At 41.3% G+C, this 23,057-nt stretch overlaps 1 protein-coding gene across 1 annotated transcript in view; it reads right to left on the reverse strand.

The window, feature by feature from the left end:
* LOC126393829 (protein unc-13 homolog C) overlaps positions 1–23,057 on the reverse strand; it is a 136,278-nt gene that overhangs the window by 61,540 nt on the left and 51,681 nt on the right. The window contains exons 13-16 of the mRNA XM_050050209.1: positions 19,382–19,538; positions 18,840–18,908; positions 8,127–8,216; positions 6,924–7,052 (exon numbers count right to left, since the gene is read on the reverse strand). Of these exons, the coding sequence (XP_049906166.1) occupies positions 6,924–7,052; positions 8,127–8,216; positions 18,840–18,908; positions 19,382–19,538 (445 nt within the window). The remainder of the gene's footprint in view (positions 1–6,923; positions 7,053–8,126; positions 8,217–18,839; positions 18,909–19,381; positions 19,539–23,057) is intronic.

Consider the following 23,057-nt stretch of genomic DNA (forward strand, 5'->3'; position numbering starts at 1 on the left):
TGTTGTTGGCCATTTCCACCTGTCGTCAGCACAGGTGGCTCGTTTACTATATGTCCTCCTGAGCCAGTTTACACTTTAAAACTTTACACAGAAAAAAAAAAAGAATTGTTGAATATTTGTATTGAACAGCCAAATATGATTCAACTAACATAATTCTGAGTCAGGTACAGCCGTCACAGCCCTAGTATTTACGTTCTGTGATTACTGAATATAGAACTTATCATTGTTAGTGGCGGAGTCTGCCATTCCTGCAGTGGATTCAAATTACCGTCTCATTTACAAAGGATCCACAGGAGAGAAATGATGGATGTCTGTAATCCAACGATATCAGCCTCACTGTTTATTGTTCTTTTTATCTATTGATGGTGCAAACTGAATCCTTCCTACTGCAGCTCATTTATAATGGAATGTGTTTTTTATTGGAAACGCAGTGTATTTTTTCTTGTCCACAAAAAAGATGGTGGATTAATGTTAAATATTGCAAGGAGTAAGTTGACAATAAGAAACAGGCACAGTGAGCTGCAGGCTGTACACATCTATCTCTTCATCAAGGCAATAAACTACTGTTACTGCACCTTGCTGTTGGGTGGTAATTTACTCGTGCCATGTGCAGCATAAAATCAGATCATGGTTGCTCATAGCATGATGGGAAAATTCTGATTATTGACTGACCTCTTTATTCCAACACCGTGAATTTATTTGGTTGCACCAGAAACAGATACAGCTATTGTAATGGGTTTTGCCAAATCAGAAATTTTATGGATTACAACTTTAAAGTTTTTCAGATCGTAATCACCTCCCAGTAATGTGTTTATGTAGCTGTGGGTGTGCGTCAAAGTGTGTTGCAGAAATATCGGTGACTGTCCCGGGGCGAAAGGTGTTAAAAATGAAACCTCTCACTGACTCTACCATCTGCTCACCCCACACTGTGCAACCACACTGATCTCCAGTCAGCAAGTAACTGTCACAGTCTTTCACTCGGCCATGAACAGGTTGCACAAAAATGAGCAAGGCTCTGCACACAGAAAACACAAAGCTGAGTGCACATATTGGAACAAACTCAGCCATACTGACAGATCTGTATCATACCCGGACATGATACCATGCAAACACACCCGCGCTTATGCATGCTGACAATGACAAATATAATCTAGGACTCTGGACTCTGGGGACATCCCCTCCCAACAGGATACAATACACATTCTCCCATCTCTGTATGTAAATCAGACTAAAGCTAAATGTATGTTTGATGAAAAGAAAATTGTGTTAAAAATGAAATGTGTTCCAATCAGTTATTGAATAATTTAGATTGAATTATTTAACAACCTTGGTCTTATTGACTTTGGTGCAGCACATAGAGATGTACTGTAGTGAGAGCTCGGGAAATGGAAATGCAAATCAATTTATCATTGATGCAATCCTTAGAACCTAATCAGCTCCTACAATAATCAACTTTTGTCTGATGCCGCTGATTCTTGTTACAAATATCTGGTGATGCAAGGCAGACGTTGCAACTGGAGGAGCTGCAGAATTTAATCTCACAGAAACAAGAAACACAGAAACGGCTTACAGCTGATTCTGTGACAGTCGATCGTGTCAACCCAGGGTTCTCTACTTTAATCATTGGGGTTTGGGGCTGCAAAAGTTAAGTCTATCATCCTGTGTGTCACAGTCATGAAAATAGATTACGACTCATTCCATGGGTGGTTCAATCCCAAGCATCATATTGATCAAAGGCTCATGAATTTCCACTTCGTATATTCACTTATGTTGCCTATGTCGCAACACATGAAAAATGCACTAGCTTCCAATGTGGAGGCAACAGGGAGCTTTATATTTAAGTGAATCTTCACAGAAAGACTGTGCTGGGACTTGCAATTTAAGCTTGATGCATGTTAACCTGAGTTCACATGTACCCAGTGGAGTAGAATAAATCATGTATAGTATGCGCTGCTAGAACTGTTGAAGAACGGCTGAGATGTGAAACAACACTGGTAAGTGAGATCATAAATAACAGAAAACAGCACCAGAGACAGATCTGCTTGCTCCATTGATCATGAAATTCAAAATATTGAGCAGTAAACAAGCGATTACCTGTGAGAAGAAAAATAAGCAATTTATGTGTTTGGATCAAAGCTAGAAGAAATAGGCCTGCAATCCATTTTGGCGCCTTACTCATAGTTTGTGAAATTAGGATAGTGATAGCTACTTCAAAGAGGAAGGTTTGGCCTGGTATGAGAGGCCCGGGCCATCAGGAGGAGATATGCTATGACATGCAACAATGTACATTTCTGTTAAAGGGGACATGTTATCCCGGCTGACATTGGGCAAGAGGCGGGATACACCCTGGACGGGGTGCTGTGAGGTGACATTGCTAACAACTGCACCACTGTGTCCCCTCTACTTTACCTCCTGTCTCTCTAAGTTGACTCCCCACAAAAGCCCAGTCTGCCATAGGTGGTCGGTGTTTCTGGGTCTTCTACATCTTGACTTCTCTACAGCGTTATTTTGGATTGTGAATGACTGTATGCAGTATAGCAGCACTTTTTTACCGTAAAAATTCACCAATAAAAGCTTCCAACTCAAAATCTTCACAACTGTTCATGTTCCAGCAGGAATACAATCTGAAACCAGGGAGAAATTGGCAACCAAATTTACATGTTACCCTGATGTTAGCACATTTAGCATGTAGCTACATGTAGCAGTGTGCTTGCAACCTGGCAATGACTGTAATGGAGTATGGCGGCACTTTCTACTGCAAGAAAAAGAAAAAAGAAAAAAAATCTCTAAAAAAAAAAAAAGCGTCTAAATCAAAATCTTCACAACCGGACATGTTTAGGTTAAATATCAGAAATGGTGGAGAAATGAACACCGGCAACCAAGATTACATATTTCCCTGACGCTAGCATGTAGCTTGATGTAGCTACATAATGTTAACAGTTGCAGCAGTGTGCTTGGAGCGATGACCATACAAAGAAATCCGTCACAGGCTGACGTCATCTTGTCTTGAAAGTAGAAAAACCATTTGAAACAGAGTATTCAATATAGTCTGAATCCTGAGGTGTTTTGCTTTTAAATTCAGTATGTTTACCACATAAAGAAAATGAAACTTTGGCCATGTTTAATAAAAACAACCGACATTGTAACATTTGATAGAAAATAGAAAAAAGCATAATAGGTCCCCTTTAATTGGAGGCATGATATAATGGAACAAATATCTCTGCAGGAGGTGACTCAGTTATGCAAAACCTGTCTGTGGGTGTAATATTGTGTGTGTGTGTGTGTGTGTGTGTGTGTGTGTGCATAGCTGTATGCATGTATGAAGGACACTGAAGGTTGTGTCATCCCCACCTAACTTAATGCAGCACGCGTCCGGCTAAAACGTAGCGTAGACTCCCTTTGCTCATCTGTATTCACCTCAAGTAGCCACAAACACATTGTTAAAGGTGATTAAGTAGCTTGCTGTCTTTTTACAGTCAACAACACACCCATGGGCTTCACTCTCACTTGTGCTAGGGAGGTGAATACTGTACTGAACCTACAGTGCAGTATAGTCTCACTGCTTGGTAGTGGTGGTGGTGGTGGGGGGCAGTAGCAGAGATATTCACAGCAGCGTATCGCTCCTCTAGAGGGTAGCTAGTGGTTTATGTTTATTGTTTAGCACTTTCAGTCCCTGTGTGGGAGAAAATCAGCATTAGCATACAACTGGCTTCTCATCAATTCTTACAATGTGACACAAATTACAGAGGCTCTGATTGAAGGATGTTCGTGGAGAAGTGATCAAATTCCCAAGAGAAATAGCTGTGGAGGGAACTGAAGCTGCTGCAATGCATTTTAAGGCCCAGAGAAAAGAGGTTGTATGTGTAAATACTATACGTATGGAATACACACTCAAAGGCGCACATTCTGTAAACAAACAAACAAACGTGTACTTCAAACACAGTTAAATTGAACACTTGGGTTTTGTTGGCAAATATGTGATAATGTCGATGAGAGACATACTTATCAAATCAATTTGTATTGCTTGCTCAGTAGCAAGTAGTCTTGGTGCTGCTTCGCGGCTCTTCTCACATACAAGCACAGTGGATGCATACTTTTGCACACCTGTCACCAATCACCAAGCTCCCTCTTCAAAACCAAACTGTTTCTCTTCATCCGTCTGCTTATGCATTCATATTTGCATAATACATAAGCACATATACATGTGCATTTTTCATAGATGCATGTGTATTTTACAAGGCTTATGTGGTCCATGCACCATCATCTCCGATGGAAATCACAGTGGATGAGCCAGAGAGAAAATGGTAGTTTTTCCTTTTGCTCTTCTCCATGATTCCTTTGCCCTCTTTCTCCTTCACCTTGCTGTTCAACATCTTCCTTTCTCTACCAGGGTTTAAAAAACTGTTAAGCTAGATCCCCCCTGCCTCTCCTGTCCCCCACAGTCATTTTACGCTCAGGCAGAAGCAGAGAGCTTTGTTGTTATGTTATGCAAGATGCCTCGTCGTGGGATATTTCACTGCCTGCCTGGCCACCGTGTCAGCTCTTGTGTCGCCGCACTCAGTCACTGTAAGCAACTGGAGAATTGGGGTCTGAGATGTGTTCTATCCGCTGAGTCAAAGGCTACCTAGTGTAAGTGAACATAATAATTTATAGTCACAGTGAGATTTGCTTTGGGGTGAAGCTGATGTCTTTTTCTTCTGCTGTGGAGGAAACATTGATGGAGAGGCTGTCAATTGTGAAACTGTGGTGGACGAAGATGTAATTAGCGAAAGCGTCTATCTCTCCGGTTTGGTAATTGCTTACAACCCCTCAGGCTGTTTAAACAAAGGAAGCTTATTATTCAACTTTTGAGCGGATTGCAGCCATTATCTTAAAAGACATTATATTCTGAGGTGTGGAGGCCATTCTCCTTGGGAAGTAAACCGTAAAATAATCAGGCAGAACTGCCTGTTGCCTGATTATTTACTCAGGCGAGGCCGAAGCCAGTAAACTAGCCCTTGGTAGTCTTCATGTGTTCCAAGAAGCAAACCATAACCGAGAACTGGGTGATGCCACGTTTCTTGGGAATGTAATTAATTGAGTCTGTGAGTTCTTAATATGAGAACACGCCTGCAGCTGCTTGTGGCATGTCAGTGATACATTCTAACATGAGGAGGCAGCTTAATCTCATGCCCGTTTATTTATATCATCCACGTTGAAAGCTATTTTTTGTGCTCATACATTATCCATCTGGACACTCAAGATCCAAAAAAGCCCTAAAAAGATGAGATGGTGATTTGAATCAGGTAGGTGCTGCCTGATGCTTGGCTGCTTTTATATGGCTCCTCTCGCAGACTCTCTCATTCTTGGAAGGTTGAAGTCCTTCATGCAAAGTTTGCAATAGACACAGTGCACATTTTTATTGTCTGGTAAATGTCAGTCATGACATATAGCTTATTGATTTCCAGCCATGCCATATTGAATTTATATTTTCTTGGCAGTGTCACACATTAACACACACTGAAGCTGAAAGGGAAGGTGCAATGTCAGCTTTATGACAGGCTGAAGGTGATTCGTGATAAAGGCATGCGATGAGAGATCTTCTGTCAACACCTGGCAGAAAATTTAAGAAAGAGTGTTTTTACCTTGAATTTGTGATAAATGAATTTGGAGTGGCCCTGAAGTGGTAACTCTGTTCAATATTAATGATTTTAAAAGACTACCAGTAATTAAAGCAGATTTTTCAGGGATTCCCCCACACAAATTTAAGTAAGCTAGACAATCTTGAACAGCTTACTTTCTCCAATGATGCAGAGACTCATAAAGGCATTATCTGTCTATTATCTGGCTAGTGTTGCTAGCTGTCTGGCTAATTAGCAGATGCTGAGTTACTAGTTTATAGATTAAATGTGATTACACAAATCAGCAGAGCAGGTATGCTGTCAGCTGCTTTGTTTACAGTGTTTACTTATGAAATCACTACTCAGAAATACGGAAAACATCACCAAAGATCCTGTGCAATAACAACAGACACACATGCCATAAAAATACAAACTCTCTTGTTAGGAATAGTCTTTTTTATAAGACTTTGCTAAGAGTTTCTTTGCTCCGGATGGGCCGGTTTTTGGCTGGGTTATGGCTTTCAAGCCCACGGAAGCCATAACAACAAAAACAACAACCATAATAAAAGAAACAAAAGAACACTAAAGCTGAACAGCTGGCAGACAAATCCCGTACTAAAGCAGGGGCAAGCAAATGCAGCATTTTCACGACTGCAGTTTGCACTAACATTCAGCTTTTCAACATTTGCTGAACGTACAGAAGTTGCTCCAGCCACAGACGAGGTTATGTTTTTCAATGTTTTTGTAAAAAAGTGTCTCAAGATGAGTGATAAGCACTGGGACAGGATTTCAGCCAACTAACAAAACACATCAATCCTTAAGACAAGAAACCAGATGTAAAAGGCAAAACCCTCAGAGCACAGTTTACCTCCCTGGTGTTTTTCTTTAAAAACATACAAGGAAATGTATGTCTGGGAAGGAGGCTGAGGAGGAAGGGATGTTGTCAAGGGTTTCAACCATGCAGCAGACCTTAGTTTCATAAGACTTTAACACTATCCACACCTTATAGCATAGCATCTCAACTTTGTCTTTATCTTTCTGACACAAATGGATGCATGCACAACTATAGTATTGTAACTCATCTTACTCAACCTGCACTTAGCTAAATTGTCTTAGTGTATGATTGGACGAGAGTGAAATCCAAATGAGGACAAATTAAGCGTGTGTGCTGCTACATCTGCAAAATGTAATGTGAGGACTCTTCACTTTGTGGATGTCTTTGAGTTTGCACAACTGCTGTAGAGAAGCTATATTGGTACGGACTTAAATGAGCTGAAAGGACTGATTGGTGGTGACAGTCAGAAGGATCTGGAAGAGGTTTACCTGGTCAAGGAGTTGGTTGTACAGTTCATGACAGTTATCAAAAATGTATTTGTATGTGGAGTCCAGACACGCCTTCACGCAGTCCTTCACAACCATACTGGCTCTGGGTGGACTCTGAAGCTCTTGTACCTGCACACACACAAATACACACGATTAAAAGATATGCTTTCAGGTTGAGGCGTTCTCCTACGTCTTATAGCAGTTCATTCTGTGTATGATCATCCAATAGCTATATATGATGTTAGCAACCCAAATCAATGACAGTTCCTGTGTCTGAAATTAATTCCTATGTGTAGTATCATCCATCAGTGGAGTGACAATGTAATGATATCATATTACATGTACATGAAATATTAATCCTAAGATATCGCTTGCTTGTGGAAAAAGGGCAGTCTTATTACATCCATTATGTATATCATAATTGACGTGCGGCCAGGCTGGCCTAAAGGTGAGTGTGCACTATATTGTACAGTAACACTGTAGCTCCTGTGTGTGAGCAGCTGTGCGTATGCACAGTAAAGCTCAGCATGGGCATGGCACTGAGTGAAAGCATTGGTAACCTTAAGTGACAGATTTCATTCCTTTGCTCATAGCTGCCATCTTAGCTATGCCTCAGTGCACCACCACTACACCCCCACTCCAGCCAAAAGAGAGCTGAATGAAGCTGAGTTCTTCATATAGCGGAAGAAGTCAAGATGTACTGTTGGGCGAGCGAGAGGTAGAGGAAACAAGACAGGGCTGGAAGCAGTTTAATCATAGAGGGTTACTTTAGTGTGCAAGTCAAAACATGTTACATGAACACTATTGCATCGGCCTGCAGTCGAGACATTGTGCAACAATAACTCATTTGGGTTTGAATGGTCAGCTGTGTTAAGAGGGGCAGGTTTTGAGGAATTATGAGTTTGAATTGATTTCACCTAAATGAAATGTGCCTAAAATCATTTATAATTTCATGACAGGAGACTTCACAGCCATGGCCAATGCTGAAGGTGTGTCAGTCACTCAATGAAGTGCACAGCTTTTTTCTTATGAAAGGTTATAAATGACGTGAATTTTTGACATCAACAAAGGTCAGTTAGTGTTGTGTTCCATCAACATTTATTACAACACTTATGTTTCTTTCAATTATCTTAAATTGAGTGCCTTGCTTACCAATCCCGTAACAACCAACACACTCTCCCCCACACACATACACAAAGGTACCTTCATCCTGAAGAAGGTGATGCTGGTTAGCAGATCGACAGTGGACTTCAGATCTTGGAGACGCTCCGGGTTTCCCGCAGGGAAATTATCCTGTAATAAGAAAGAGGGAGAGAAAGGGAAAAATAACATGAGGAGACATCTTGTTGAGAGCAGCCTTTTAACGTCACACTCCCCCAACCCACCATATCACATCACTTAGCCCAAAACATTGAAATTGATTACGGAGCAACGCCCAGCAATCATACCGAAATGACTGTCTGTCTAATCGTTTAGTGGACAAGGGAGGTCCCTGCTGATGAAAACCTCTATTTCGGGGCCATGAAGTCATCAGGCAGCGCAGAGCACCGTGACGGGGAGCATATAAAGCCCTGACAGCCCTGAGGAAAAGCATCACCGCTCCATACATTATCCTACTTCTCCTACTCTCTCAGTGCTCTAAATAAAATTTTGTTCATTTTCTATCCCTCCTCTACCTTGTCAATAAATGCACAATGGAGATTCAGGAAATAGAGCCAGAATCCTCACAGCAGCCTGTAGGCTTGACAGCACAAGCACAGGAGAGGCCTATCTGAGATCAAGGCCGATCAGCAGAAGCAAAACTAGCCTGACATCTTTTGGACGTGTATTGGGTTGATAAATGATTCACTATAACCAGTTGCAAAGAAGAAGCAAAAAACACTTAACGAACAATGGAGCTTACAAGAATATCTGTTTAACATGACCGAGAAACTGGTCTCAGAAAGAACCAATAAAGTGGGAAAAATGTCGATTGCTTGTTAATGCTTTAAGGACAGTTAGCTGTCCACTTACAGTATACTTCTCTAGTCCCATGATTAATAGGAGCAGTCTGGTTAGAGGTGAAAGTGTAGTTCCCGATAAAGATAAACAGCCTCCAGCAAAACAAGCTTGACACACATTCTGCATAAGCAAATGTAGACCAGTTATACTATATTTGGCTGCTGATGGAGAAAAAAAGAAAATAAAGTCAGTTGGGAGCAGAGTTTTCTCACACAAGTTTGCATCACTGCCTTTTATACGAACACTACAGTTGTTCAAGTATTTCATCGTTTGTTGCTAGCTGGAATATTGTATTTGGTTTAAATTTTAAAATGTGATTTAAGAAGCTTGAGGATCTTGTCTCATCCAGTCCCCGGCAGACTCCTTTTAATGTAAATCCTTCAATTACAAGCAAAGAAAATAATTTTTTTACAGCCACTGCACCGCCACCTGTCTCACTCACAGACTGGAGCCCGTGAGTACCATCAGTCACAACCTTTTCTCTCTCTGCTGACACTGGTATTTCTCTGAAAATAACCTCACATACATGTAGCCTTCACACACAAGTGAAACCATCAGTCCCTTTTGAAACATGGATTCTGCAGCTTCCACTGCAACCTTGAATGTTGCCATCAGTACGCCTCCTGAAATCACTGTGCCAGAACAGTTCAAAATGTGTTTTATCTGTTTATTCTGGGCGTAGGAATTGCAACTTTTATAGAGTGAAACCAATTAAGCCTGCAATGTCACTTTGTTGCTAAAAAGTAATTCTGAAAAATAAAGATAGGTAATCCACTAAGGCTCTGCATTTCTCAAGTAATGTCAAACTAATCTGTGCTTTCTTGCTTTTCCAATAGAGGCATTAACACCTTTATCTGGGAGAGGAAAATCACCATGTGAAAGAGCTGAAATTGCACAGACAAAAAAACTGTGCAATTTTCACTACTGCCAGTCTGCCTTTCAGTGATAGTGGAGGTCTGATCTACTTGGTTTTTAAATGGAATTATTCAAACTGAACACATAATAAAATCATATACTATTATTAAATCATACCATGTTCTATACATTCAAATAGGAAAATTGCATCAAAGCGTCACATTTTGAATCTGTTAATTAGCGGATTCTGACATCAAAAGGTAATCTAGCTGTGTAATTATGGTGATTGAAGCCAAGTAAAGTCGAGTGTTCATTGACACTCATTATGTTAGCTGCAAAAGAGGTAGGTGGGTTCCTCACGAAAACTAAATGTCTACATACAAAATGTTATGATCTCAGCTACCGATCTAATTTGATATTTGACATCCTGTTTTGATTGCAGATGGCAGGGGTGCACAGAAACGCATTCATTATTGACTACATCTGTGGAAAGCGAGGAGCAGCTCAATGGGATTTATCTAAATTATAATCACAGCTTCAGGCTGGGAACCAAGTTCGGGACGCTTAAATAGCTTAAAAACAGCATGTACTGGTGAACCGATAAAGCATTACTAACAAAGCACAAAAACTGTGATTTTTTTATGATTAATTCAGCTTCTCACTGTTGCTGACCAACATGCAAAAATGATTAATCCAGTGTCTTAATTTACAATGCCGATGTTTGACACAGAGGCACATGTACATCCATCATCTCTGTAGAAACCAGCCTGGTCGGCAGAGGAAAATATTGGCATTGAATGTTTTTGCAAACCACAGATATGTTACATTTGTACATTTCATACATATGACATCAGTGTTTCTACAGTGATGTTGTCCTGATTACATGCATATGAGCTGACTTTGTCAGTAGGAGGTGGAGGGATGGCATAAGGCACGACTCCTAAGTGAGACGGGTACCAAGCTGCAGACTATTGTTTGAGACCAACAAACAACAAAATCAGTTGTTTTTGAGCGAGACATCAGCTGCATTTCCAGAGGCAATTGTGCCATGAAAACTGGGTGTCAAAACATGATCTTTTTCTAGCCATTACCAGTCATTTTTGTGCCTAAATATAACCACACATTAATGATAAGATAGGAACATTAAGTTTCAACATATCTGCTAATTAATAACATACAAATGTTATATATCCATGGTCTGCAAAAACACACAATGCCCACATTTATTCTGGTGATTGGGTTGGTAGAAACACTTCCCTCAAGTGTTTCTAAGAGCACTGACAGTGGTGTAAATACCTCCAACAGCTGCTAGGTCTGAAAACACAAAGACCGAAAATGAGAAACTCCAACTTCATCAGCAGAAAAACAAAAAGAAAAGGAAACAGATTTATTGCTCAGAAGCAGGCAAGCATACTTAAAAAGCAAAGCATCCATCTCTGAGCCAACAGCAGAGACAACATCAGCACTGCCTTCCAAAGATGACAGAAAGTCCATTATGAGATGGGACGAGGAGTGAGTGATGCTGATGAGCTTTTAGTTCTTTGTCTTTGTTCTAGTGTACATTGAATATTATGTTGGGCTGGTGCCACTGAGTGCAAAACTCCAAAGCAGTGACTGCTTACCATCAAAATAAATAAAACACAGCAGAACTTCATAATGATCGTGTATGATTATCAACTGTATTTTAACATTTAACATTTTACAGAAGCAGCATAATGGCTAAAATAAGTTGGTTGTCAAACAGCAGGCAACAAGTGGAGCGCATGCTGGTAATCATGTGGAAAAAGAGATCAAAAGCAGTCATGCACTGACAGGCGCTGGACCTCAAACTGCCACAGGAACACTGCACTGGTAACCCTGCACTTTGACCCCTGAGCAAAGGCATATGCCACAGAAATTGTGTCTATGTGTGTGGATTTGACTGTCTGTTGAAGTTATAAAGTATTATTCTTAATGGGTGTAAATTTTAGATGTTTTGTTAAAAAGAAGTGTCCCCGAAACTCCATTTAAAGTGGTTCAACTACTTCTACTGTTCTAACTGCACTGACCTTTATATGTACTGAACAAAAAATCAAATGCAACATTTTTGTTTTTGCTTCAATTTTTCACAGGTTTAAGTTAAAAATCGCAGACTTTTTTTAATGCACTCAACAGATACAGTATATTTCTCTCACATTTTGGTTGTAAATTTGTCAAAATCTGTGTTAGTGAGCACTTCTCCTCTTCCAAGACAACCAACCCACATGACAGGTGTGACATACAGTATAAAGATGCTGATTAAACAGGATGATTAGGGCACAGGTGTGCCTCAGGATGGCAATAACAAATGTGAGGCTGGTTGGATGTACTGCCAAATTCAGGAAAACATCATTGGAGACATGTTATGGCAATGAAATGAACATTCAGTTAACAGGGAACACCTCTGGACATTCCTGCAGTCAGCATGCCAATGGCACGCTCCCACAAAACTTGTGACACCTGTGGCATCGTGTGTGATGAAACTGTGACCATCCCAAGGCAATCCTGCATTGTAATGATGCTATTAAACCAACATCTTAATTCGTCACACTTTTCACGTGGATGGATAATCTTTGAAAATAAGCTCACTAACATGGATTTTCACAAATTGTATCTATTATTAATGAGAGTACAAACAAAAGTGTTGCATACATTCGTACATTTTGTTCAGTGTACTGTATAATGCAACATCATATCACACGGAAAAGAACTCCTCTAAACCATATATACAGTATACACTCACCGGCCACTTTATTAGGTACACCTGTTCAACTACTCGTTAATGCAAATAACTAATCGGCCAATCACGTGAAAGCAATTCATGCATTTAGGCATGCGGACATGGTCAAGACAACCTGCTGAGGTTCAAACTGAGATCAGAATGGGGAAGAAAGTGACTTTGAACGTGGCATGGCTGTTGGTGCCAGGCGGGCTGGTCTGAGCATTTCAGAAAGTGCTGATCTACTGGGATTTTCACACACAACCATCTCTAGGGTTTACAGAGGATGGTCCCAAAAACAGAAACTATCCAGTGAGCAGCAGTTCTCTGGACAGATATGCCTTGTTGATGCCAGAGGTCAGAGGAGAATGGCCAGACTGGTTCAAGATGATAGAAAAGCAACAGTAACTGAAATAACCACTTGTTACAACCAAGGTATGCAGGAGACCATCTCTGAATGGACAACTCATTGAATCTTGAAGCACTTGGGCTACAGCAGAGGAACCCACTCCTTTCAGTCAAGAACAAGAAACTGAGGCTACAATTCACACAGACTCAACAAATTGGATAATAGAAGTTTGGAAAATGTTGCCTGGTCTGATGAGTCCTGATTTCTGCTGCCACATTCAGATGGTAGGGTCAGAATTTGGTGTAAACAACATGAAAGCATGGATCCATCCTGCCTTGTATCAGCGGTTCAGGCTGCTGGCGGTGTAATGGTGTGGGGGATAATTTCTTGGCACACTTTGGGCCCCTTAAAACCGACTGAGCACTATTTAAACACCACAGCCTACCTGAGTATTGTTGCTGACCGTGTCCATCCCTTTATGACCACAGTGTACCCATCTTCTGATGGCTACTCCCAACAGGATAAGGCGCCATGTCACAAAGCTCACATCATCTCAAACTGGTTTCTTGAACATGACAATAAGTTCACTGTACTCCAGTGGCCTCCACAGTCACCAGATCTCAATCCAATACAGCACCTTTGGGATGTGGTGGAACGGGACATTCACATCATGGACATGCAACAGACAAATCTGCAGCCACTGCGTGATGCTATCACGTCAATATGTATGTATGTACATGGATTTTCACAAATTGTATCTATTGTGTGCATGACTACATGTCAATATGTATGTATGTACTTAACAATAAAAATCAGTGTTTCCTTATTTTACTTTAGGAGCAGAACTTCACACATTTATAACTTAGAGTTCTGTGCCCTTTCAATAACTTTTGTAATTTCTTTTTTTTCCCATCAGAGTTGGCACAGAGGTTTCTTATCTTCTGCACTCTGTGAAAGGTGATACTAGCTTGTCTCTCCTTCTTAGCTTTTTACGTTGTCTGTCACAAATTTCAAAGGGTTAGCTCTGGATTATGCAGGTTCTGCTCTGCAATGAACCAGATTATCCCAAATACTTGCAACTATGCAGATGCAGCTTTGTTCTCTGAAAATATTTTCTCCCTCAAGTAACTAGAAGATTATATTTATCTGCAATGTGAGGATGACAGAGGCTGGTTGTATGCTTCTATAGCAGGCCGTGATATGCATAAGTACATCTTGCTATGGAGCAACCTTGTGGTTATTATCTCAGAGGTGTGATTTTTTTGTGTGCATGTGATGCTTTATCAGCTACATTAAGAACTCAGTGTTACTGAATATGACATAGTCCTGCTGTAGAGAGCTACAGGTACAGAATGGAACAACTATTTGATGTTCTTTTTTTACTGGAGGAGGCAGCAGGAACCACTGCAGCGTAGAAAGCAAAGCAGGTGTTTGCATTAAGTAACCTTTTCTCTAAAGGCACACTGAAACACTGCACAGAGTTCCATTTTAAAGAGAAAAGCGCACAACTCCCAGGGGTGCTTACTGAACAAACATCACTTTATATCAAACTGGCAAACTAAGCCAACAGCCCAAATCCCTCGCTGCACGCTCTGAATACTGAGATTTTATGTCCGACCCAGAGAAACCTGCAAATCCCAGCTGGGACAGACGGACTGTACAAGGTGTCACTGTGTATCAGGGCTGTTAGAATAAAGTTTAAAGGGAAGAAACGCATATGAAGCAAAATGTAGAGTGGCAGCTGCACCGGCGCTCCCTCTCTGCTGATTCAAGCCCTCTGTTTTACAAAAGCAAACTCAATCTCCCTCAGAATGTCATTATAGGGAAATCCATACGGTGAACGGGCGGAGTAGCCAGATCGGAATCTTATTACTGTCCAATAGTGGCAGGCCGGCTCTGTGGGACGGCTTCAGAAAGTGAGAGAATTAAAGATAGAGTATGAACTGTGCGTGTGTGTGTGTGTGTGTGTGTGTATGTGTATGTGAACCACTGGTCTGTGGCAGGCTTGACAAGAGAGCAGCAGGGCAGTGCTGGCAGGTGAAGCCAATGTGATATTCTGTGACTGCTCTCAGTGAACGTGTCATCGCCAGACAGCCGGGCCATCTGAAAATAAAAGAGGCCATCTCTCCTTCACTTAACCCTCTCTCTCCTTCTCTGTTGACCACCCACCATGCCTCCTTTCATTCTTCATCTGTTTCTCCCTTCCTCTCTTTCCAAATCCATCTCTCTTTCCCTCCAACTCTCTCCCTTTTTGTCCAAATCCCATCTCCTCCAACTCACTGCTTATTTCATCCAACTCTTTTTTTCCAAATCCTCTTTATCCCTCCCCCGCTATTTGCAACTTCATTCTCTGTCTCCCTCAAGTCCTCTCCCTTCCTCTCTTTTTCATGCTATCTTCACCCTCTCTTTTTTCCCGTTGTAGGCAGACAGCAGGGTCGGCTGCTATCAGGGTGTGTCTCCATAATCACATGAGGCTTCACACAGCGAGTCGTGGCAAAGAACAGGGGTACGAAAGCAATCACCCACTCAATGACACATTACCTTTTGTGTCATATTAAAGGTGAGAGGGTCATCTTTCAGTTACAGTTCACTGTGTGGTGCCACCGACTGGGGAGAAGTGTGAAGGCGTGTGTGTGTGCCTGCTCAGGTGCATACCTGCGTGTGAGTCAGTGGGCGGTTGCAGTCAAACAGCAGTGTGGCTGTCTGCACTTTCGGAAGAGTGTGTGTGAGAGATGTGGGTTTGTGTGTCTGTGGATGTGTGGTGGTATAGCGTCTGACAGGTTTAGCTCTCCTGGGATTGCCCTGGAAGATTATGTGCTGTATGTCAGGATTTCAATCTGCTAGAGCAAAATGCAGAGGCACCTTCAGTGACCTGCAAGTGGCAGATCTCTGGCAATTAGAGATGAATTTCTGATTGCCGGTTCTGTTTCTTCATTTTACCATTTTTGGGGTTGTATAATCTAGGAAATATTAACAATGTTTTTGATTGTCCTTTTCCTATCCATTAGAGTGCTGAAGGGATGATGTTTTATTGACACATTCTTATCTCAAGTCATCACATATTGCAGCTTGTCAGTGGCCTGTCACATCTACATACTACACACTAGGTATCCTTCTGCATCTGCTGCGGATGTTCCTGGAAAAAATCATAAAAAAAACCCATCATGATGTGGCTCTACAGTAATGAGAGAAGCAAACACCAGGCTCCTGGGTGAAAGTCCAAGATTTGTTGGACCCATCCACCATCCCTCCAACCCGCCCTATAGAGACCTTCCCGCTCCTTTTATTATGTCATTATCGGCAGCATTTCAACCTGATGGCGTCCAGTGGCGTATCATACTGCCACAACAAGTGCTGTTCGGCCAACCAGTGGCGTATCATAATACCGCAAAGGGTTATGTTCGACTGGCCGTGAAATATGGCTTTCACTGACAAAGCAGCGGTATTTGAAGACTTCACACTGAGATTGGGCTGTTTTTTCGAAGGCCATTGTGGAAGGTAACATCGCTCTGGTTCCCTCATCAGAAAGCCAATAAGATCTGTCCACTGGATTTTGGAATATTGCAGACAATAAGATCTGTGGCAAACAAACGCTTATAATACTTACATGTTATATTCAGCAAGATAATCTCTAAGATAATGGGTGTAAAGCCGGAGACAGCCATTCACACCTGGACCCACCTAACCTAATGACACACATGATGGCCGGGAGGGTCAACGACTCACATGAGACCTTAACAATTCGGAAACTCAGAGCTCACATGTGACCTAAACGACTCTGTAAGGGTTTACACCCACATAGAGTTAAAAGCCTGCGACTCTGCACCAGTCCACTCTAATTGAAGAAGCCTTTTGGATGAGAGGGGAAATGTCTTCAAGAAACTCAAGCAAGTCCAGTTGCCTACGATATAGCACTTAAAATAAGCAGAAGTAAAAAGCTAACATTAGGCTGTACACAAACTAAACTGTGGTCGTATGACTTCAACGTCACCATAACAAGGCTGTAAAGCATGTTCAGCATGATGACATTCTGTAGTCTTATCTAGCCACTTTAGACACATAAAAGCTTCAAATATCGTAAGTGGGATATTAACTGTATTTTATGTTGTTGAACAAAATATTAAAATTTTCTCAAAAATATAATTATCTTATAATCTCTTATCTGAGTATACTATCTATCTTTGTATCTATCTTTGAGCAGAGCTTTGTGGACACAGACAATATGTAACCTACTGAGGCATCAAATGGACAGTCAACAGCACACATACGGCCATACATATTGCTGTGACTGGTCAACCAGAAACTTCTCTAAATACAGGGGAGCTTGTGAACAGATGCGCCTGCTGCTCATCATTCAGTGACAATCACCAAACAAATGACCATGAACAATGAACCTCTATCACACAACAACAAAGCCTGTAAGTGTGAGCGGCTTAGTGGGGGATGAAATGTCTCTACCCCTGATTACACACAAACTGTATTTCCCCAGCATGTATGCAAGTGGGGGTGGATGAAAGTTAGAGACACATTTCACTATGATGTGGTACAAATCATTAAGTAACATTCACAAAGATGAGGTTTGGTGCAGGGCTGTTTCGTAGAATTGCTTTAGCTTGGACAGATAACTATATTATGTCTTTGTTTTTAAATGTGCTGATAAATGACCCTGATGATTATGAATAGTTATGATACACAGCTACTGGCTATTCCCGAAGGCCACTGTGCCTCATTGCAGCAGGAGCATATAGAGTTTAGCTGTTCCTCCTTCTCTCCACTCCCCTCTGTGCACCACCTTGGTTTTTGCTGCAGTATGCATGGCTAAGTAGCGAGCAGTTGATGATGAAGCCGAAATTCATTTGAAACAAAAGTATCTTTGTTATGCATATTAGTAATAGCCCAAGATCAAATCAATCTGTAGAGGCTGAAGCCTATATATAAAAATGCGGCAGTACACAGCCCAGTTTACAGATGTTTACAAGATGTCTAAAACCGGAAATCCATGAACCACCGTGGCAGATAGAGTGCTGGACACTCACGACAGGGTCTATTTATTGGACCATGAGTACCACTATTTCTTCAGCTGCTGATGGCCCCCTGACACTGTCGGCTGATTATCGATATTTATGAGCCTGGCTACACCTCTGGCTACAGTCTGCTGAAAACTGCAGAAGCACTTCATAGTTGTTTATCATTCTGTAAATCAAATTTCATTCAGTCATTTCTGTTTTTGTTGAGCAACAATGTACGACATGAGATCTGTCTGTTTGTAAGTCTGTGACTTCACAAATCTCGTTATCACACTTTAAATCCACAAAGTCTTGAAAGCCTATAAGGTTTCGAATACTATGGAAACACATATGGCACATTTGACATTATCAAATGTCACTCTAGGTGTGATGCCATCACATCTAGAGTGACATTTACCCCGTCCTAATCCTGATATTTAATAGAACGCCTCAAACCTGGCATTAACGTGCATCATTACATCGTGTGATTTAAATAAGGCGAGCATGCATTAAATATATACTGAGCTGTATCCAAGAAAGAAGAGATCCCAATCATTAAGAACGTTTGGAGGGTAACAGACACACATTTGGCATTAACAACAAAGTGGAAATGGATTGCTATTCCCAGCCAGATATAGTAAGCACACAGTGTACTATAAACAGAGTTGAATCAACCTCGAAGTCCATCAAATCAAGCAGGTGGCAGATACCTTAGGTGGCATCATTTCTGTCAGACGCACAGTTAGTTTTGAAGGATGTAAATATTAAAGAGAACACACTAAATGGCAACCTGCATTTCCATTTAAAAGGAGAATTGCTCCTGCAGTGTGAAAAACAGAGACACAATGTCCAATGAAAACATGGTCTAATTACATGCTGTTAACATGGACTGCAAAAATGATCCTTGTTTTGAAGTGACAAAACTTGGGCACGATATCAGTCAACAAACAAACCAAGTTCATACATACCCGATATTTAGAGAGGTCGATCCTCAGTGAGTTATGCAGCTGGTCCAGTAATTTGACAAATTTCTCCCTCTGCCGGGATGAAAAAAATCCATAATTCAGTTCAGAGTGTCACCACACCCAAAGCATTGTGTCTAAAAATTTATAACACTGCGTGGTCGGAAGCACGCCTGTAGTGATTCATATTTACTTCCTGGAAGAAAATTTAGGGGTTTAGCCATATTGCCAGACTCGGCTTACTGCCTGGAAATATTATTTGATGCCTTACAACATTAGCTTATTAAAAGTTCAATCGGAAAGCACTGGCAAACTCTGAGATTCTGTTGATTTCAAATGCACAACTCGCTTTAGACAAATTAGTTGAAATAAGAAGGACGACAGAAAGTAGTGATGTCAAGGGTTTAATATCAGACCATAAGACAGCAATAGATGTTTCTTAACTCTAACTGGAGACCACAGAATTTTTTTTTAGCGCTGCTTTATCATACATCACTGCTGTAATGTCTGCTGATGTCAGACTGCAAGACAATAATAGGTGCACTTACCCCAAAGTTAGAAGCAGCAAATCGGTCTGAAGCGGAGGCAGTGGTTGTTGTGGTGGTGGTGGTGTGGGCGAAGTAGGCATTTATATTAGCAAGCAGGTTGCTCATCACTGCTGGCACACCGGGACACATGTATTTGGCGGACAGACAGGAGAAGTGCCTACAGAGGAGAGGGAAGAAGCTGTTATTCTAAGCAGCACCAGGGGCGGTGCTGTAGCCATTTTTGGACAACATAGAGATAATTTCACCTCACATCAATGACATACGGAGGATCTAAGAGGTAAGGTAGTAAAAAGAAAAATTTGCAGGCTTGCTGGCCAAAACCTAAAGTTATCTCCTACGTAGGAGACAATATGATCAAGACATGCTCCTCAGTAAACCTCAAAGTCTACACAGCGTAAACAGCACTGGAAGAAGACGCATTTCAGAGTAGAAACATTTCTCTTGAAATATATAGTTAAAAAGCGATCCCATACCCTGCTTCTAGCCATTGCTTTACAGTATTCACAGTAAAAAATGAGCAGGCATACTGCAGTACAGTATTTCTTCATTATTTTTCCCCTCTGACTGCTGAGGAGAGAACATATTTTTAATGTTCCAAACAATTACTTCTGGTGGCAGAGTTAGTGCATAAGTAGTCCACTGCCCTGTTCATGTAGTAAAAAGTGTCTTCGACGACTATCTGTAGCAAATGATGTCATAAATCACAGCTGTATAACCTATACTATTAGGGACATACGGCTGCAAAGTAATAGATGGAGCAACCAAGTTTGATAGTAAATCAAGGGCTCCCATAGGGGCTGAGATATAATCCTTTGCAGGGGAACAGAAGAGAGAAATGTAAATTTTACTGTGCACCATTAAACTTTCTTGTTTGTTTCATTCTGTAACAAATACAACAGAGACAAACTCAAGCACAGTATGTGCATTCGCAGAGGTAAGTGTTTTCCACTGAGGTGAATCCACATATGTCAACCCAGAGCAAACTGAATCTCAGCGCACTAAAATTACACAAGTCCCAGAGGAGGGACCGAGGCAGGGGTCTTTTACTGCTGCGAACGTGATGTCTTCTGTTAAGATAAATCGTGTTTCCTTTTCCCCTGTCTGCAGCGCCCTTTTAACTTCCTGAACTTGTAACTACACCCAATGAGACACTCACATGTATTGCCACTTCAGATTTGCGATGATCTTTGTCTTCCTACACACGCAGACACACATCTGCAACAGCGCTATCCAGCAGTAATTAAGTGCTGCAGCCTGAGAGGCCTGGTTTGAGCAGGGATCTCTGCCTGACTGAAGAGCATATGCTCCTTTTAACACTTCATTCTGCTGCATCACAAGCCATGTGGAATGCCTCCCACACCATAACTCACTGGTACCTATAGTGAACATAGAGGCTGGCTGCCACCTCTCCACAGCCATTCATACAGCACACAAAGGACAGTGTTATTCTAGATAGAATACCTCACATAAAAATATATTTGTGCAATAATCTGTATGTTTACTTTACTGCAGCTGACAATAATATGCGCAAGGGCTTCTTTATCAGCCTGTGGCGTGACCCATAGCAACCAAACATCTGGATACATCGGATGCTTTTTACAGCCTGAGAGTTTAAAGCCAGCTGAGCTTTATAAATAAAGCACTTGTTTAATGCTCATTCTGAAATATATGGAAAAACGGATATAACTGTAATCTGCTGAGTTTCTGTGTATCAACAAAACTCAAATATCTGTTAGCCTACATTCCACATAATGCTGCATTCAAATACAAAAAAGTAAATTGTTATTACTGAGACCTTCACCTTCAGATACTGTAGACAGAAATTAGTAGAGATGTGTATCAAGAACTAGTACTGAATTTGTACCGGTCCCTGACTGGTCTGTACTGAAACATCGATAAACTCCTGGACAAGTTGCTAACAGTATTTACTGTATGTAACACGTATTCACTCTTACATAGCTGGCATTTTTAAATTACCAACCCCTAACAATGACAAAGCTGCTGGCTTCAGGCAGGATTACGTTTGATGTTGTTACTGTGTGTTTACATTCTGTGCTTGACAGTCATGGCTGACGGGGCAGAACGTTCAAAAGTGTGGGCTCATTTTATGAACAGCTTTTCAAGTTATTTTCTTAGTTATCTATTTCTATTAGCTTCTGAGAAGCTCCAGGGCTAAAGTTCTTTGGTAATTTGTACAGACATATTTTTTTTAATTTATCTTCTGGTAGTGAAGCAGCATTTAGGCACACCACAAAATATTTGCTGGTCAGACATGTGTAGCAACTGCTCCTCCATCATTATAGGAGACTCTAAACACACTTTAAGTTAGTAGTAAAATAAAATAAAATAAAATACTGCAGGGTGTTGCAGTTGTTAGCATTGTCACCACACAGCAAGAGGGTTCCTGGTTTGAAACTTGGGGTGGGGGAGCTCTACTGTACGGGTTTTCTCTGGGTACTCCAGCTTCCTCCCACAATCCAAAGACATGCAGGTTAATTGGTGACTCTAAATTGTCCGTAGGTGTGAATGTGAGTGTGAATGGTTGTTTGTCTCTATGTGTCAGCCCTATGATAGTCTGGTGACCTGTCCAGGGTGTACCCTGCCTCTCGCCCAATGTCAGCTGGGATAGGCTCCAGCCCCCTATGACCCCCAACAGGATAAGTGGTTATGGAAAATTAATAATAAAATAAAACAAAAAAATGTTGGATCTTTGCACATCTTTTCATTTTTGTCTTTATTTATACACTAAATTACGGAGAGCAGTATCAATAAGAGTATCAGTAATTATAAGCTGTATCAGTATTGATATCGGTATTAATACAGTGCTCATCCCTAGAAATTAAAGGTTGGCTAATATAACATAGCAATTGTTTTCTTATATGTATTATAAAATATTAGGGGAAATTTGTGTAATCAACATGCTTTTCCATAAATATTTTCCTACATCACCAGTAAGAGGCGACCATAAGTATCATGTAGCCGGATGTTGAGCCTGGAGTAGATATTATGAAACTAAGAACATCCTGCACAGTGAGTCATTGCTTCATAAACCCAAAGTGTTAGAATAGGCACCACGTTATGTGGAGTAATGATTACAGATTTACTCCCCCTCCTGAGTGCAGCCCAAGCACACGCACGCAAACGCGCGCGCACTCACAAATAGAAACACAAACATGTTCTCATCGGGAGGCCTATTTAATTACTTTGCTTTCAGCCTCCAAATTACCCAGGAGCACTTGGGGTTAGACGAGCAAAGAGAGTGATGCAAAGAGAGTGATGATGGCATCCGCTGAATTCCCATGGCGCTTTTAGAGCTGGATCTCCTGAGCCAATTTTCAGGAGGAAGACGTTGCTTCTCCTCGTGTTACCCTCCCTTGGTTTTTACCAGATGCACTACACACACATTCACATATTATTCTATGGTTTCAGATGGCTGGGAGAAATGGGAAAAAGATGATGAGAAACAGGAGGGTGGGAGGTGAGGAAGCAGTGATAGAGTGAGATGAAGAAAAAGGGAACATGAGGGAGGGGTTTGTCGGGGGTTGTTGTGTGGGGCATAGGAGGGACAGTTGAGTCGTCACAGCTGCTGTGATTTATGCAGCCATCATGTCAGGAGTGACTGGGAGTCAAGGTTCTATGATGAAGAAAACGGAAAGGTAGGGCCCTTTCATAAATT

Source organism: Epinephelus moara, chromosome 1 (genome assembly GCF_006386435.1).
Source record: "Epinephelus moara isolate mb chromosome 1, YSFRI_EMoa_1.0, whole genome shotgun sequence".
In the NCBI taxonomy this organism is placed as follows: Eukaryota; Metazoa; Chordata; class Actinopteri; order Perciformes; family Serranidae; genus Epinephelus; species Epinephelus moara.